Raw genomic sequence first — 18,371 nt, forward strand, 5'->3', positions numbered from 1 at the left:
GAGGATCTCGAGTCTGGGCGGCGTTTCTGTTCTGACGATTTGCATGCATCGCCGCGCCCCCTACTCCCAGGTGCGTGATCTGCGACGACTACGCAGAAATTTATCGGAAAAGTCTCGTGTTTCCGTGCATGAGTCACCCTAAACGCAAGACGTACACGGTATGGGTTTGCTCACGTTCGTCCCTTCTCGTCAGCGCGTTCTGCCTGCTCCCAAGTTTCATGTGTCCACAAACGCCTATGGCGACACCTCAGTATGAGCTAGAGCCTGAGCGAGCCTCGGGGGGGACTGACGTTGTGGGAGGGCGAAAGAGAATGCACAGTGCGTCTCCTTGTGCATACACGCCGGCAGCGCGCTCCTCTCACCCATTCCCTCTTCTCAAGAGATTGCCAAGACACAAGTCGCGAATGGGCCCTCATGTGCGGTGAAACACGCGGTGTCGGCTACAGGTCTGCTCAACCCACATATACACACAAGTGTGCACACTTTTTCATCGACTCCCTATGGTGGTAGGCGCCTACGAGAATATTTTGGAGATGCTTGGTTCTCTTTGCTTCGTTTTCACATGCTTGTGCGTCACGTCCAGTGCTGTCTTGCTTGTGTCTCTCTTTCTTTGCGCTTCCCGCTACTCCTTTTCTTTCCAACCGCAGTTAACAAAGAACGTTTCTGTTGCGGCAACCGCTGCCTCTCGGGCCCCGAGCCTGGAATTCTCCTCCTTACAGTGTTCCTTCTCTCCGCGCCCGCCGTCCTCGTTGTCCATGACGTGTAGGTTCCTTCACACGTAAATTGTTTTCCTGGCTTTCTGCGCCTCCTTTTCGCCTTTCCCCCATCTCGCCTTCATCTGTCAGTGCGCTGGCTGCGCCCGGCCTCACTGAGACTCCGGACATCCGGTTCCTGTACTCGCGCTTGCTTCCCTTCCAAGAGAGATGCACGACCGCAGACGCGAAGGAGAGAAAGGGGAAAACGTTTCGGGGTTTTGACGGCTTCTGCTGGGGTGTTTGTGGGTGCCGCTCTTTCGGTGGCGTGAGACTGAAACAAACGACGAGACGACAGAAGACAGCAGAAAGGGGCTAGGAACAGACCTAGACTTATGGACGGCGCGACCGCTTGCTCGGCCGGTTTTGCTCGCCCTCGCCTTGGCTTTGAAGCCACGCCACTAGAGCCTGCAGGTTTCCTGTCCGACGCCTTATGAGCGTCACCGAGACCGTCCCAAATGCTGACGCCGCAACCCGCTGAGACAAGGGGTGCACTTTTGCATGTGCGAGTGGTTTTTCAGCTTGCCTCAACTGTCTCGGGAGGCGCAACTGGAAGCAGGTTTAGGCTTCGCTCTTCTTCTTGCGGCGGTCTTTGGGACACTCTTCGCCGTCGCTTTCAGCGATCCAGGCATGTACGTTTTCTCACCATATCACACGCCAACCTAAACGTTTGAAGAAGACTGCGACGACACCTTGCACGCCAGCAAAATTCAGGACAAACACCTTTTTCGAGGACTGCACGTACGCGCAGATCCGCACAATGCATATACATATAGTACGTAGGTGCTGAGACGAATTCGGGTACGGCTTCGCTGCTCCAGGCTTGTTTTTGTGAAAAGTGAACTCCCGACGCTTTTGCGGCGTAACGACAGCCTAGTGAGAGAGTGACAGCGCGTTTTATCGCCGCCTCCCCTACGTTTCTTTCTCTTCTGAGTTTTGTCCTTTTTCTTCCTCCAGCCTGCCGCGCGAACACTGCCCTGCGGAGATCCCTTCCGGACCTTCGCGTACGCATCTCTGTTTCGAATCAGAGTCGCTCCTCCTCACGCTGTCAAGACACCGTCTCACAACCGAGGCTCCTCTTTCCTGCACTCTCCCGTTGCACGTGTGTTTTGCCCCGTGAATGACGGCGTGGTTTGTGTTAAAAGTACAAATCTGTTCTCCGTAAGAACAGATGTGTGCGAGGTAACACTAAAATGCAGTTCACAGCCCATCTAGATATCCCATTATGAGACTTCATCTTCCTGTCTTTCCGACTGTCTCTACCTGGATGGAGGATTCTGTCTTCATCTGTATGTCGTTGTGCGTCTGCAGAACCTGCATAAAACGCGTTCTGAGACCGTAGCTGTTCACCTGTTTGGGGTGTCTCGATACACAGGTGCATATCGCTTTTTCCTTGGCGGTGGCTATACATGCATTTATGTGCATTTACAAGTCGAGACATCCATGCATCTACACACCAGAGCAAGAGAGCACTGGCCGTTTTCCTTTCCCATACGCCTTGTCAGCCGCGTACATCCAGAATGACACATACACATACAGACGCCTTTACATATATATATATATATATATATATGTGAAAAGTGTATACTCTGTGCTGTTCAGAGCAAGGGGACGAGTAAATATGCTGAATTCCTGACATACTTGTAGGGCCATTCCCCATCCTTGTAGGAAACTGGCCCCACCTGGTGTATCTGCAAGAATAGCCCGCAGATTGTCGAGGTTTGTGTGGCAATCCTTACGAACGTCATCCCTTCGCGTGTTGCCAGGTGTCTAGGGGATCCTCGGTGTCTTTGTGATGTCCAAAACATGCAGAGCCACGGTCGAACCTTCTCCTGGTTCCCTGATACTTCTCATGCGGGCCGCGCTTTCCCTGACGATCCTCTGTGCTGGCGTTTGATGTGCGCCGATCTTTAGGCGTGAAGTTCGTCGTCATCAACGGCGTCAGTGTTCCGCAGAAGTGGTGCGGTGAGTCAGATAGGAAGAAATCGAAGAACAAACGCTTTGCCTGTGTCACCCGCACACCTATGGGAGGGACGCCCTGTGTACGTACACGCGGCTCCGGCGGATCCTCTTGATCCTGGAGACGCGCGCGACCTTACTATGCAGACGGCGAAAGGGAATGACGCGTCGTTTTGTCAGATAACCAGATCGCGGTCAAGACACACTTTAGTGGGCGCTTCGCATGATTGGAGGCCAGACCAAATATACGCTGCCTCATATTCGCCAACGCAGGCAGTGTCTCTTTCCCCGCTGAGGGTTAGCAGCAAAGGTACGAGTCCACACGTATCGATGGGGAGACAGCCGAACACTGCTCGACGCGGGCCTTCGACCCGAAAAAAGAAGGCGAGGCAGGGTGCCTTCCCCGTTTTCGTCGTTTCGACAGACCTTCGAGCAGTCAAGGAGTGGACGGTACACAAAGAGGTCCAGGTTGCCGCGACACATGGTAGAAAGGATGGACTCAAACGGGCGTGGGTTGTGTTTGTTCTCGTGCAGCAACCTGCTGTCTGTACAGACCGCCCCGAGCAAAGCACTGCTCAATCTGCGACACTTGCGTGCGGCGTTTTGACCACCACTGTCCTTGGTAGGGCTTCATTTCCTCTTCGGTTTCCGGTTTCTGTGCGAGATTGAGAAGCGAAAGATACCCTGAGGCTACCCAATCTGTCCCTCGGTTAGGGAATCTTGGATCGACGCGTTCCGTCCCGTCTCACCACCCTCGAGAGTCTTTGCGCCGGGAGTCATGTGATCCAGTATCCCTCTCCGGCACTCCTGTGACAGCAACTGCATGGTCAGTCGACGCTGACAAGCAAGGGCGTCTCCTTGTCTGCTCTGTCGAAATCCTCGGACACACGTCTCGGCGTTGTCTGTTTCCTCTCTTCAGGGTCTCCAATTGCATCGGACAAAGAAACTACCGAGTCTTCTTCTTCTTTGTCTTCTTTGCGGCTCTCTACGCTCTCGCGGTTGCCGTCGGTGCCGGCGTAGCTATTGTTGTAGGCCTCTCGACACAGCCCGTACATCTATACCTATCTCTCTGTCTCTCTACAAATCTCTCTCTCTATCTCTTGCTTCATAGGCGTGTATCACTGCACATGCATGCACATATGTGTGCATTTGTATATGCCAGTATATATTTGAATTTCTCTGCATGCATACCCTAGGTGTGGTGATGCACCGTGTCGCTCTGTGCCCTCCCTGCTCGTGTATCTTTAGCTGTTGTTTTTGGATACGCATGCGAGGTCAACTGCACGGGACGGTAGCGAAAAGAGAACCAGGCTGCACTGGCCTTCTCCTTTCGCCTTGGCGTCTCTGTTTGCAAGCGTGAAGCGTTTCAGCTATACTCCCTGCACTCTGAGAGGCATTTCTCCAACAGCGAAACAGCGGTCTATTCTCAGGCTCCTGCAGACCCGTTTTTAGTGCGCGTTGCGGCCTCGAGAAGCTTTGCGTCTCTCCGTCCCAAAATATCTGCGTGTGTGTCTCCTGATGCGAACGTTCTGCATTTCTCATAGCACACCACGCACGTCACCTGGCACGAAGCAAGACAGTCGAATTGTGTTGCACGGGGAGAGTTGCAAGTCGTTTCTCAGTGTACAGCGGTTCTCTCCGTTGTCTCCGTTGCCACACGGTTCCCTAAATCTTCGTGTTTGTTTCCCGTTATGCCTGGAGCAGGCAGAGATCAACAGCCGGGGTTGGAATGTCAGCGTGGAGACGATATGGCAGGCGGCGTGCGATTGCCCTCGACTGTAAGACGAATTGGTTTTTTGTTCACATTTTACCTTTTCTCTCGGCCTCTTCTTCTCTCCCTTCTGTTCGCTGTGTCGCTTCGCTGGCGTCTCTTCTCGTCTGTCTCTCAATGGTTTCTCGTTGCGTCTTCCTTCGCGTGTTGCACTCGAACGTCTCTTCACCATCGTGTACTGTCGGTTTGCTCTCTGTCTCAGCTGTGTTTCGTTTCGCCTCTTTCTGGTCCCACTTTGTTTCCCTTCATCTCCCTTTGCTTGCTGCGCGGACGCTCAGCTGGAGGCTGGCAGGTGAGGGCTGAAGGCTCTCCGTGGAATGTCGCTCTGGTTTTTGCGTCTCCGTGTGGAGAACGGCGAGACGAGTTCTCACCGGCCCTTCTTTGTCTTTTCGTGGCATGCGTGTTGTCGGTTCGCTTCCTCTCCGTTCTGCGCGTCTTCAGTGCGGGCCTGTTCGTTTACGGCGTCTGCTGTTCCATTCCGCTCTTGAATCTGTGCTGTTTTAACGTCTACCTGGTGGGGAACAACCTGACAACGAACGAGGAGATCCTCCAGCTTTTCCCCGACAGGAACCCGTACTCATCGGGTAAGGCGACCGCGCTCGAATGCAGAGAAGAAAAGGAAACAGGAACGGAGGCAGAACGCAGACGGGAAGAGGAGCAACCGGATGTGAGAGAGGACGCGGCAGAGGAGGCACATAACGGAGCCGACTCAAGCAGACAACGCACAAAATCAGACAGAGCTGGGAAAGGCAAGCAAGGGCCCAAACAATGGGTGACAGCCGAAGACATGAAGCGGAGAGAGAGCCGTGCAGCAGAAAGAAAAGAGTGCAAAGATACAGAAGCGGACGGAACGTGTGCCGATGCCCTTGCGCCGTTCGATCTTCACACTGGATACACAAGGACGGTGGAACGGCGATGCTCACATACACTGCGCGCATGCGTTTCCTCTGTCGCACAGGGTATCTGGCTAATGTTTATCACTTTTTCTCGCATCGGGTGGAGCCCAGGTAGGTGACGAAACCGCCCACTCACACGCATCTTGTTCTTTTCCTTAGAAGGCCGAACAGCCGTTTGGCGTGCCGCTGTACCTGTATGTATGTACAGAGTATACCACAAAGTAAGTACACAAATGAATCAGCATTACATATACAAACATATATATAGGTATATGACTAAGCGGAGACCTCGTTGTCGAGTTATTGCGCGGCATTCGTGAGGCCATGCGGCGACGTAGGCTCTGGGAATGCGTGCGGAGAGAGGTGCGACGGGGCGCCCATTCTCGCTTGGTTTGCTTTTGCCCGCAGCCTCCTCGGCGAAGACCGTCCCCTGAGCTCCTCGGAAAACGCTTCCCTTTTCTGTGAAACCTCCGTCCTTCCGAGCACAAATCGAGTCTCAGTGTCGCCAGAGGCGTCGAGTCATCGAGTGGACAGGCACGGCGTGTTGCCGCAATCAGATCGGCCAGGTGTAGATACACCTGCGTCGGCGCGAGAAATCGTGTCCTTGTTTCACGGACGAGCATAGAGACGATGGAGTTCCAAAGATTATTTAGGGACCGCGACGCGCTCCTGTTGCGTACTCCGTCTCTGTCGGACCTTAAAACAGATGAAAACGAATCAACAATGAGAACCTGTGTGCGCCTCCTGGTTTTAAGGATGTATATATTGATATACATATATTGGTATATCCACATGCTTGCGCCGTTTGAGTGCATATGCCCGCACGCATATTCACCTCTCTTCGAACCATCTGTCCGGACGTCTAGGTTTTTGTCTAGCACCTCGTGTCCCGCTGTAGTTTTTTGTGGTCACTCGGCCTCAATACGTAGATGTGGAAGCATATGTGCATGCATACATCTGTTTGTACGGAGAGTGATACACCCGAGTGGATTCCCGCGCAAAGGCGCGGTTGTGCGTAACAAATGCTTTTTCCGTCTTACACAACAAAGCACGGATAAAGGGTACGCTACACAAGATCCGACAACACAGAGTCGCCCCTTCCGGTTTGCTGCGCGTAATACGTTCTAGACGGATTACATGCATTTTGAACACAAGACAACTGAAGATGATCACTCAGTCTACTCGTGGGCGTTGAACGGGCGATGGCCGAGGCCCGCCGCATGAAAATGACCCCAAAAACAAGAAGCGACAGCTGGTAGTTGCTGGTTGGTTACTTGGCGCAAAAAAAAGGTTGTGCCCGGGTCTTCTCAGCGGTTTTACACGACCTACAACGATCGATCCAGCCGTGCGTATCGTGCTTTACACACTCCTGTGTAATCAGAGAGGCGTTGGCCGGAGTGCGTTTAACAGACCGTTTCCCCTCGTGTCTTCTGGGCTACGCACGCAGATCCTCCCGTTTCTGACGCAGCGCTATGGTGTTCACCACCTCACAAGACATCTGTGTATGACAAGAGGCAGGCAACTCCCCGTGAAAGTTTCACCATCGCGGATCTATGCCCATATCTCTAGACAGAGGAAGGGTCAGCGTGACTAATAGTAGACAGCACCCGTTCAATAGAGAGGCAGACAGAAAGGTGAGGCGAGAGAGGGAAGCAGGTTGACTGACAGAACGGAAGAGCAAAGTGCAGATGGCGGTGATGTGCAGAGACCCATTATGCTCTGTTGCGGAAGAAACCAGGAGTTAGCATCGAAAGCCGTCTGCCATCCCGCCCGCACAGATCGCAAGACCGATTCTCAAGGAACTTTTATGCAGCGCCTGCCAGGAAATCGCCTCGTCAATGAAGGGCGTTATCACAGAGACTCTCCAGTCGCCGTTTACGCACATCTCGACGCGGGGGTTCCGACTCTCCGTAGGGGCACTTTTTGTCAACAACACTAAGGACAGCTGAGTCACACTAGGCTGATGCAATTGCTAACCAAGTCCGCCAACTCAGATGACTCTCTACAAAACATCAGAACCCTGCGGTGTGTTTCGAGCCGGCACATACATACACCTCGCCAGGAGGGTCAGCGACAGCGCCCGGTTCCTATCGCTGGAAGAGCAGTAAAGATAATAGACCAAATATCCAGTAGAGAGCTTTGGAGAAATAAAGGCGCGGACAGGCCCCAGACACATTCAGCAAACCGTTCTGTCTGATTGTGCAGCCAGGCAAGAGGCTGCCACGTCCAGGAGGGCATCTACCGGGAAAGACGTTTGTTGTATTGCAGTCCCCGCGCGGGCCGCTCTACCACGTGAACAAGGGGTGAAATGGGGCGCGTCAAATCGAGTCACCAGAGACATGATAGTACGTAGGATACTGAATATGACTCCAGTTATGAGATACAGACTAGGATCGGAAGGAGGCCCCATAGGCTGTTCGTTCCATCTCCGTTTCATTTAAATGGGTGTTAATCCAAGTCACGTAAAACAAGACGCCCTCTGTATACACACAACCATATTCGCCGCGGTTTGTGTCGGCGGCGGAAAAACGATCTGTGGTTAAGAAACGGCACGATCGGGATGAATCCTGGAAAACGTTTTTGCTGACCCGCAGCGTTTTCCGCAATTCTGTGTTGTTTTCCTGGAAGCTCCTGCCGGTCCCCCGCGCTGCGCTCTTGCAAGTGTTGCCGCACACAAGGGATCCTCATGCCATCTCTGAGAATGTGACCAGGCGTGGTCACAGCACAGAGGCTGGTTCCGGAGAGAGGCACACCGACAGCATGCACAGACGCCAACTGCCTTTTTATCTTCCCCCACTTTCTTTTGCAAATCGCGTATGCGTCGATTCGGGAACGCTACATCTTCGGATGCAGTTGGACCCTTTCCGTGTCGGAAACCCGACTTGGCCTGGCTCCAGGGGGTCGGGTCCGACCCACCACACGCTAGACACATTGGCCGTATGGCTGGGTACGTTTTCTCACAGAGTGCCGACTTTTCCTGGAGGGCTGTCCACCCGTCGACACCTTTTCCTGCCTTCCTACAACTGCGTTTTTTGCTCATAAAACTGAATGTGTTACTGCATTCTGCACATAGACCTGGGCACCAGACAGCTGGTTAGTGCGGCCTGCCGGGAGGCCTAGCTTGGAAAGCTGTGTGCAAGGCAGCCACGCTTATATGGCAAGTCAACTTTATAATGTGGATTGCTTGGAAATATCCCGTTGTTGGTCGTCAGTTCTCTCGTTTTGTCTCTGCCTTCTCTCCTTCTCTATGGTTGGACGCCGGTCGTCCCCCTCTCTCTCTCTCGAGCTCTTTCTCCGGAGCCCGCGCACGGTACCCTAACCCGGGGCCCCTGAGGCCGGGGTTCGTCCACCGTGTGTGCCCCATCGGTGGATCCCGTTGAAGCTGCGGGCTGGGACGTTTGTTTCCCTTTCGCTTCCTCTCTAGAGGAGTCACGTTTGTTTTTTCTAGCGCGACATACCGGCCGCGGCGCTGTGGCGGGTCGTGCGTTCCCTTGCAAGGCCGTCGTCCTCTAGGCCACTCGACTGAGAGCTACCTGTGTGAGGCGTGCAGTCCGACCTCCCCTTCTGCGAAATCATTCTTTTTCGCCACGGTGGTGTGTTTCACGCACACGCGTGCGAATCCCACGTCGGTGTGTCGCTCTTTCTGCAAAGACCCCGGGAAATCAAAGTGCACACCTGCCGCCGGCGTGGCGCGCACCTTGGGTTCGCTCTTTTGCTTCTCCAGAATGAGCCCCGCGAGGAGGATGCATCTACACCGCGTTTTCTTTCTCCTCCCTTTTTGTAGCACCGGATGAAAAGGCAGCCGGTGTCTCGGTTTCGCGTGCTGAGCGTGGGGTAGAATGTACGACCTCACCGGAGCAGTGGAAGGCGACGGCGCATCCACTGAGGACACAGAGGGAAGCGAAACAGATCTACTGTGTGCGACAGACGACGAAGAAGACCTTGAGCGAGGCCTGCTTTTCCGTCCAGAGTCTTTGCATGCAGCGCCTCGCAGCCCGCCCCCGAGTAAGGTCCACGAAAAGAAACGCGACAGACCAATCGCGTGCAGTCTTGCGGGCACAGGAATCGGGGAACAGGCGTGGTCGAGACACCTAAAGTCCCCAGCAGCCTTCTGGCTTTTTGTATGAGTGTTCGTTGCCTAGAGGCCTTAAAAACCCCAGGGCGTGTGTGCGTTATCCGCTCGGCGATGAGGGACGGCCTTTTTCTCTGGGTAGGTTTCGGGTCGTTGCTGAGTTCCCGTCCCGTCGGGGTGTCTTTGCCGCGGTCGACGTTCCACTTCCGCTTTGCACGCATTCCTTGCTTCTTCCTTCTCCACCCAGCAAAGGAACACCACGACGAACCTGACGACACGGAGGACGACGAGGACGAAGACGAAGAAGAGCCTGGTCTTCTTATGGTTACGCTCCTCCTGTTGATCTTACCTGCATTACTCTTCTATCCCTGTGTGTAAGGACAACACTGCCCGTGACGCGGCCGAATCCGTCGGTTCCCCTTGGTTTCTAGCCCCCTTTGGCGCAGCCATATGGCCAGTTTTCTGTTGTATTCTGCGGCAGTCCTTCGCTGAGCATCACGTCTACTGCCGCGCGCAGAAGGAATGGCAGTCCAGCAGCAAGTCCGAACCAGCCCTCACGCTCCCAACGTCGCCTGGAAAAAGTGTGACAAGGCGGGATCCATCTTCGTTCCCGGCATCACAGTTCCACCTTTCGTCGAGCGCCCATTGCGACAAAGGCAGCTCGTCTTGTGCTTTCTTTCCTTTTCAGACTCCCCTGCCTTCCTGAGGAGAGACAAGTTGCGACGGGTTGGACCTTCGGCCTGCTGCTAACCGCGACGCTCGGCACTTTGATCCCAGTCGCTTTCAGCGACCCTGGAATGTGCGTTTCTCAAAGCCTTGAGGAAGTCGTCCGCTAGTGTAGATGGAACGTGCCTTTAAAAACGACCAAATAGCGTTTGAACGCATTGCGACGATCTCTAACTCAAGGCCTCCACGTGTCTGTGTGTCTGAGCAGGGAAGCAAACACACTTCCACAGCTCACCCACACCGAGTCCGCAGTTGCCTGACATGCTTTCTCTCCTCGGGAGCTAAACTCGTTGATAGAAAAGTCTTTTCCTAACAACTACAGCATCTTCAAAATCATATCCACAAACCTCTCCTTAGTAAATCAATAAATTATTTCTTGTTGATCGGTGGGGAAACACCGAGACGTGCAGCCGCGCGTCGACCTCTGACTACCTCACACCCTACGCGTATTGACATCCAGGAGGCGCTCAATGGATATCTATTTGTCTTTTTGGCAGTGTAGTTTCTCATTTTCCTGCTTGTCCCTTTGCTCCCAGCATTCCCCGAGAACCTTGTCCAACGGAGCTTCCTCGTGGAACGGACCGTAGGTCTTTTCTCTGTTTTCTGTTGGCCACCCCGCCGCCAAATCCCCACCAGACACATCGAAGAAAACCGATTTTGCCGTGGGGCTTTGTTTTTCAGCATCGCCCAGTGCCGGTCTGGGAGCCGGGAGACAGACGTGCGTGAAGCCCAGCATTCGCCCCTTCATGCATGCACAAAAGTGCCTGTGGAAACTGGACCCACACGGACTTCCCCAATGCCACGGACATGCAAATGGTTTCTGCAGGCTTCTCCGTTTTCCCGCAGGAGTAAAGTATATCACGATCAACGGCGTCAGTGTCCCCCAGAAGTGGTGCAGTAAGGATAAATGAAAAAAGCGCACGCTTGCTCGCCCTTCAGAACCCGCCCTTTTCTCCAGGTAGACAGCGAGCGACTTTAAAGGCTAGCTTCGCGTTTGCTGGAGTCAAATGTCCTGGCCCCCGCCTGAGTAGTGGATCTCGATCGTGTAGGCACAGCAGCGTCGCATTCGCCGCTGTTCCGGGGCGCCCTAAAGAGTCTCTGCCTCGGTAGAGGAGCCAAGGGAATCCCAAACAGCTTGTTTGGCAGCGCAGCCGTCCGAGAAGACAAGACCAACCCACAGAGGGCGAAGCAGCGCGCCTAGCGCTCTGCTGCGCTAGAGATCTTGGACAACATCTGTGTGTGTTGTCTTGTCTTTCCTTTCCAGCAACGTGCTATTTGTACAGGCCTCCTCGCTCGAAGCATTGCTCCGTCTGCAACAACTGCGTTCGGCGGTTTGACCACCATTGTCCTTGGTACGCTTGCGAAGTCTTCTGTGGAAAACTGTCGCCCTCGCTCTTCCTCCTGCGCTGGTGTCTTGTGCCGGCTTGGGTGACTTCTAGACGCACGCAGCAAGCAGACAGGACGGAAGTGAGAGAAAACGCGTTTTCCCTCTCTTTTCGACTGCCACACTCCTGGCTGCTCCGGACCCTGGGGGTGGGTGGGCGTATGGCGGCGGGGCGCGCGGCGCGAGACTTTTGTGGAGGAAGGTTCTCGCCTCGCGCTGGTCCACGCGTAGCCTCTCTCTCTGCGTTCTTTCGCTGATGCGGCTTTGCTCTCTCTTGTCGGTCTGAGGCAGCTGCGTTCGCATGCTGCGCCTAACGAGACGATACCCGCTGGGTGTGAGAGGCAAGTCCTCAGGGAGCATCATCAGGCGTCTCGCTCACATAACACAACGTTTTTGAGGGAAATGCAACACTGGCAGTACCTTCGCGAGACGGCCGTGGAGAGACCGAAGCTCCCGACCAGCAACAGCGACAAGGAGTCGGTCTTCGCGAGTAACCTGAGGCCTCGTGTTTCTCGCGCGTGGTCACTTTCGGTTCGTATCTGCGTCTCGGGGTTTTTCTGCAGGGTGTCGAACTGCGTCGGCGAACGGAACTATCGCATTTTCTTCTTCTTCCTCGTCTTCTGCGCCCTCTACTGTCTCTCGGCCGTCGTCGGCATTGGCGTCGCCTTCCATGTGCGGTGAAGCATCACACGTGATACACCACGGCGTGCATCCACGACTCCAGGAAACCTCTAAATTTGGTCGAAGCCGAAAGAGGTGTACCTAATAGGCAGAGACGACTACACGTGCATATTTAGATGCGTCGACAAAGGCGTGAAAATGCTGTGTACGATTGATCAGGACGGAAAAGCAACGCCAGAGCAGATACGCAAAAGTGAAGGATATGAATTGCGCACAGGCTTCTCCTGTGTTTTTGCCGCTGTGATGATGCGGCCTGATCTATCGTGCGGTCGCAAGCTTGGTGACGGGCCATGATACGCTTGAGGGGTGCATTGAGGGTTTTCTAGCGCAGAGACTTGATCCCCTTTTTACCTTTTTTTGTGCTCGGCACGATGCATTTTTTGCAGACGCAAATTCACAGTCGAGGTCCTGCGAGCTTCGCGTCGGTTTGGAAGACCGTGAAGGGATGCCCTCATCTGTAAGCGAATGGTTGTTCCGTTTTTTTCCATGTTTGGTTTTGCTCCGCTACTCTGGTGACCCCTCTTCGCTTCGCATCGACTGGAGCCTCTCTCGATTCCGCTGCGCCCTTGTCGGTGTGCGGATCCTCGTCTTTGCTCCTCCTTTGTCGTCATTGTTCGTCGTGCATCCACGCTTGCGACCAGCGTTTCGTTTCCGCTTCTCTCTGCAACGCGAGAGTGTCTGGTTCTCTGCGCTGTTGCTTCTCTCGCGTCGTTTTCGTTCCTGTTTCCCTCTCCGGAGGCTGCGACCGCGAATGCAACCCTCCGTCTCCGTTTTCTGCAGCGCGGTTCTCTTCCTTTACGGCGTGTGCTGCTCCATCCCGGTCTTCCATCTCTTGTTCTTCAACATCTATTTGATTGCAAACAACCGCACAACAAACGAAGAGGCCTTGCAGCTATTCACCAAGAAAAATCCGTATTCTCACGGTGAGTCCGCTCGCAAACGGAAGATAGAAAACCGCGGGAAACGTGACGGGGAAAGGGAAGAATGAGCAGGAAAGAAACGACGCAGAAGGGTAGGGCGGACGGGGAAACCGAGAGTGGTAAGGAAAACAACGGAAATGGAAAGGAAGTGCGACACGTTGAAGACGAAGGTTATCGTGCCTGGAGGGGGCGCGATCAGAAAAACGAGGTGGGAGAAAGAGACAGAGTAGACTCGGCGACCGCCGACGTCAAATTCTCGAGCAATCGAGGGACAGGGAGACTGAGAGAAGGAAGCACGAAATGCATCTCCGAGAGTGAGACAGAATGTCCGATGGCCTTGACGCATTCCTATCTCGTGTTGTTGGCCCTGAGGCTCCCGGAAATGTGGAGACATTCGCTGATATTTCTAGATCCTGGCGTTCGACTGACGTCTCCATTTCCTCTCGCAGGCTGTATCTATAACGTCCGTCAATTCATGTGCCATCGAGTCGGGCCTAGGTAGGTCACGAAACCACGTCTCAAGGAACCGCGCTTGTCCTTTTTCTCCACTACATTCATGGACTTTCTCTCTGCAATCTGTAGAGCGATTCATGAAGATGAATCAAGTACCCTTACAAATCATATACATATATATATATATATATCGGTATATAGGTAGTATCTGGAGCAGCAGTCTCACACTCTCTCGTTGATCGGTGCTCGCCTGCTTTGGTGGCATCCTGTGAGTTCCGCTGCGGTAGCGGAAAGGTTCTACACCCCCACAGATTTCCCAAATCCTCCCGGTTGCGGGTCTCTTACTCCGCCTAGGGGCGTTCGCTTCATTCGGGCTTCTTTTGAGCTCCTCGAAAAATCTGATATAAACCGAAGATACAAATTCTGCATATACATAGATACACAATTGTTTATAGATGCACTAACTCTGGTCGGTGCCAGGATTGAACACAGTAATCAGTTCATATGTAGGCGTCTGTAAGCTTATACATGACAGGGTCCGTGTGTTCCACTGTTTGGTCTGTGTCTTGGTGTGCTGTGGTTGGGTATATCTGTTTACGGTTTTGTGTGGATTCGAGAACCTTTAGGACGCCGACACGTCTTTCCATTTCGCGTTTTTGCATTGCTTGCGCACTTGCCCTTTCTCGGGTTTTGCTCGCAGCTACGTGGCACAGACTGGGCGGGCGAAAACGTTCCCAGAGAGGCTTGGCGTCTTGGTCGAATACTGCAAATGCCCGGGCGTTTTCTTGCTGGCCTCGTCGAGGCGTCGCGGGTCTCATCTCGACAAGCACCATGACTTATCTCATCGGTCATTCTGAAGTGTCTGCAAGCTTCGAGGGCGACGCAGGGCGTCACGGTTTCTTTTAAGCCGCGTCAGACCTCTCTCGTGAGTCGAAGGCGACATGGCCTGCGAGATGAGGCGGCCTCCATCATGTTCGCTTGTTGAAGCAAGAGAAGATACAAACAGGGAGAGGGAACAGTCAGAGGACGACGCATTTTCCTTTGTTGTAGCTGGTGAATGCTAACACTCTGGAGAGGCTCTCTGGCGGGCGTCGGAGGAAGCTTCTTCTCGGATGGCGATGGAGCCGCCAGAGCGTGCGAATGCGCAGCTCTTTCTGTATGCTTTGGCCTCATACATTTAGCTATCTGAACCCGGCTACTTGTACCGCTCTTTTCGGTCTGTACAGATTTCTGGAAAGCATTCTCGCATCCTCTCGGCCAATCTCTCTGGCTGACCACTCTATCTGCCTCGCTTGTCTTGCTGGTTGTCTTTCAACATCTCGTTTCTTGCCTGCGTCTACACGTACAAAGATTTTATGTGCGTTCATGTGTAGATAAAACAGGCCGTCGTCCTATGGCCCGGAGAGGAACTTCGTTCGCAGGGGGACAAGACGCCTCTTGTCTTGTACAGTTTTCCCGTTTTTTGTCTGAATGAAGCATCGGCACACTGGCCTGCGTGGAGCGGGTGCATGCAGTTTTGCATTTTTGTCGACCTTTGGCCAATTCGCGCGTGTTTTGGAAAACGTGATGGGCGTGGCAGGAAGAGAAGGGGGCAACGAAAAACGGGACTCTGCGTATCTTTCGCAGTCCCTTTGTCTCCTGTCTCGGCCGCGGCAGCCGACAAAGATTCTCACAAAAAGCGAGGCGGGATGGGGGGGAGGGGGGGGGGCGACAATCTCAGGTCGCAACCCGTTTACGCATTGCGCCGCTCCGTCTCCGCGGGTGCGCCTAGGGTTTCTTGTCAACTTCACAAAAAAGTGAAGCATAGGGGTTGAGCATTTCCGGGGGAAGCGCACGACGGCGAGAAATGCAGTTTAGGTGCCGTGTATGTTCACGGTCCGTCTCCTGGGTTTTTTTGTCCCCGGAGAAGCCAAGCACTACCCTAAATTTGAGTCATGGCATTTCGAGAGGCGGTGGCCAGGCATCTATTCTCTGGTCTGTGGTTTTTTGCAAGGCAGGCTCCGATTTGCCGGTGAAGTTTTTGTCTTTTAACAGGGGGAAACTCCTAACGCAGCCGCCGAGCGGCAGAGAGGCGCCGAGGCAGTGGCGTGCTTTTTTCCTTAAAGCCTAAAACGATTTGAAGCCTTCAAGAAACGAAGAAACAAGTAGATCGAGTAAGGCACAGAACCGAGACGTTGTGTGCGGCATTCAGTCTCTGATCGTCATCGCTCAAAAACAGCATCCCCGTTTTGAACACTCGGTACACACAGGCCACTTTCAAAACGTGACACAGCATAGGTCGTGGGCAGCCTTGGATGACGCATGCTAGTTTCCAAAAAACAGAGCACTGCAACCTTTCCGTGAAACGGACGGCTGAACCAAAAGACACTCCGCATTAACAGCTGCGATGGCGTGTGAACGCTGGAGCGGAAGAACGGAAAGAAAATGAGGGTCAGAAGCTTTGCCAGATTTCCGTGGGTTTCTTCGCTGACACACAACAAATGTAGAAGCTGCCGTGTGGATCTTCCTTCTCTGTCTCTCCCTCGCAGCGAATGATTCTTTGCCTTTTTTGCCGTGCAAGGAGAGACGACAAAATGCGGAGGACACGCGAGTTGTGTGTACCGGAAGTTCCCCTAAAAGTAATTATAAGTAGAAGTACAAATCTATACGCATCTACACGTATGTGTATTAGCATGTATCAGTGTAAATAGGGGATGGTATATGTAAGTGTGTATACGGTTATATATTATATAGTGTATGAACAGAAGTCTATCAATGGAGGCACAGGGACCATTGAATAAACGGGTTTCCTGTTCGTGCTGCAACTGGGTTCCACTCCAAGTTTTGTTGGTTTCGTGTTTGAGGGTCTCCTTATCCATTCTGGTTCGGGCCTCTCCCAAGCAGGATGAGGGCAGGAACAACGTCTGCCGATATGGTCAGACATCAGATGAAAAGAAGCGATTTATTTCTTCGTTTCAGCCCGAGACGCTGGGAATACATATCTCAGCCATCTGCCCGCGTACACATATGACTGTAATGCGTATAAACATATATGCAGGCCCCAAACTGACCATACATATGCATATACATATTATATATATATATATACGTACCTATACAAACGCATTCAGCTGTGGTGCAGTGGAACTTGAAATCGACACAGAAGCGAGCAGTAAACACGCGGACCGTATCGCCGGCGACAAGCAGAAGATGTCGCACAAGGAATCCGAGAAAACGCATTCAGCTGGAAGGCGAAAGCGATCGGAGCGCTAGAAACTCGCCCCTTTACCACTGTCCCTGGATATCAGGCGAGCAAGCGTGTGTACGCGGCCTCGAGGGCTCCGGAGGAAACGAGGAAGTGCCCGAACGAAGCCTGCGAGAGATGGAACAAAGGGGCAAAGCGTGCAGGTGAGACGACAGCGGTAGAGAACAGGAAATTAGGGGAAACGCCGGATGTAAAAGTGAAGGCCAACACACAAGCGCAAAGCCGCGTCTCGGCAGGCAAAGCCGCCACAGAGAGGAGCACGCGGGATGACTGTGGCGCCTGTGACAAAACGGCCTACGCGGGCGAGGTGTCAACAATGAAGGACAGAAGTGCAGCAAGACGCATTCTCGCGAGGAAAAGGGAGAAGAAACACCAAAAGAAAAGAGGCTGCTGGTAGGGCGATGGCGCCTACCGCAGGGCGATCCACACGTGTGTCGGTACCTCGGGCCTGCATATACAGAACACTAACCCGTTTTGTAGCGTCCAAAGAAAACCCCCTTTTAGACGATATCTTCATGTGGAAGGTAGCGAGACGCATTCTCATTCGCTTCTCAATACGACCATGGAGGTGTGCTGTCTGGAAATCAGTGAGAGAGCCCTCCGGATGAAAGACGCCGCCTCCGGTAGTGAAAAGCTGGCCCGCGAAACGGTTGCTAGAACCAATTCGGCTGTTGTCTTCAGCGTACTGACTTTTCTGAGAGTCTGCTAGGTGCTTTCCTACCTAAATACACTGATTCGAATAGCCCTTTTTAATGCACAAAACACTGGAGGCCAATCGTCGAGTAAGCTGACATCTAGACGGTGCCATTCTCAGTCGCCAACACCTCGCAATCTGCGTCCCGGATGGGCTTTCAACTCTGTTGCTGAGGTGCCCTGAGGAGAACTTTCGTTTCTCAGAGACGCGTCGATTCTCAAAAGAGGCTCTCATTGGCAGCCTTTCTCTCGAGGCGAGCGGCGAGAGCCATGCTGTCAAACATCCGGCGTTACGGTGTGCGGAGGTGACTGCAGTTTTTCTCAACACACCACGTTTGTTTTTGCTGTTCATTAAAAGCATACACCGGTCGGTTTGTGCTGATTGACGTGACGAGGGTGTCGTCGTAAGCGCCGCTTCCTGTGCGTTGTAGCGCTTGCGGTCGCGCCGACTGGAGTCGTCATCAGGCTCGTGCGTTTGTTTCAAGCAGAACGCAACAGTCGGGACCAAAAGCTTGGTCACCATCCATCATCCTGGAGACAGTTGGAGGTAATTCCCCAGATTCAGGCTAACCAGCAACGCAAGAAAAACGCGCTCGCCGACCCGTCCGTAGTTTCTAGGGTTAGTTCCCCGCGGAAGAGTTCGTGTGTCGCCCGCATAGAGAATCGTCGAGCCTTTGGGAAAGTGGAACGACATCCCTCGCTCTCTCTCACGGTTCGTCAGCATCTGTATCCATTGAACAAACCAGACGTGAAAAGACATGGCCCTACATTGTAAGTCGAGTCGGCCTCTCCTGTTCAGCAAGGAGACCGGTGTGCCAGA

At 53.4% G+C, this 18,371-nt stretch overlaps 2 protein-coding genes across 2 annotated transcripts; both read left to right on the plus strand.

Moving 5' to 3' along the window:
- Nucleotides 1-128: 128 nt before the first annotated feature.
- NCLIV_048275 (uncharacterized protein) lies at nucleotides 129-5,497 on the plus strand (the record flags this gene model as incomplete). Its single annotated transcript, XM_003884379.1, has 8 exons — nucleotides 129-330; nucleotides 648-762; nucleotides 1,274-1,384; nucleotides 2,675-2,921; nucleotides 3,246-3,333; nucleotides 3,666-3,739; nucleotides 4,413-4,489; nucleotides 4,924-5,497. The coding sequence occupies 8 exons, from the start codon at nucleotides 129-131 to the stop codon at nucleotides 5,495-5,497; spliced, it is 1,488 nt and encodes a 495-aa protein (XP_003884428.1).
- Nucleotides 5,498-9,217: 3,720 nt separating this feature from the next.
- NCLIV_048280 (Palmitoyltransferase erf2, related) lies at nucleotides 9,218-14,471 on the plus strand (the record flags this gene model as incomplete). The annotated part of the gene is made up of 11 exons (XM_003884380.1): nucleotides 9,218-9,383; nucleotides 9,698-9,824; nucleotides 10,139-10,249; nucleotides 10,713-10,759; nucleotides 11,023-11,073; nucleotides 11,441-11,528; nucleotides 12,124-12,232; nucleotides 12,628-12,698; nucleotides 13,022-13,164; nucleotides 13,611-13,659; nucleotides 14,315-14,471. The coding sequence occupies 11 exons, from the start codon at nucleotides 9,218-9,220 to the stop codon at nucleotides 14,469-14,471; spliced, it is 1,119 nt and encodes a 372-aa protein (XP_003884429.1).
- Between the last annotated feature and the right edge of the window lie 3,900 nt (nucleotides 14,472-18,371).

The sequence above is a fragment of the Neospora caninum genome, chromosome X, assembly GCF_000208865.1.
Source record: "Neospora caninum Liverpool complete genome, chromosome X".
Classification (NCBI taxonomy): domain Eukaryota; phylum Apicomplexa; class Conoidasida; order Eucoccidiorida; family Sarcocystidae; genus Neospora; species Neospora caninum.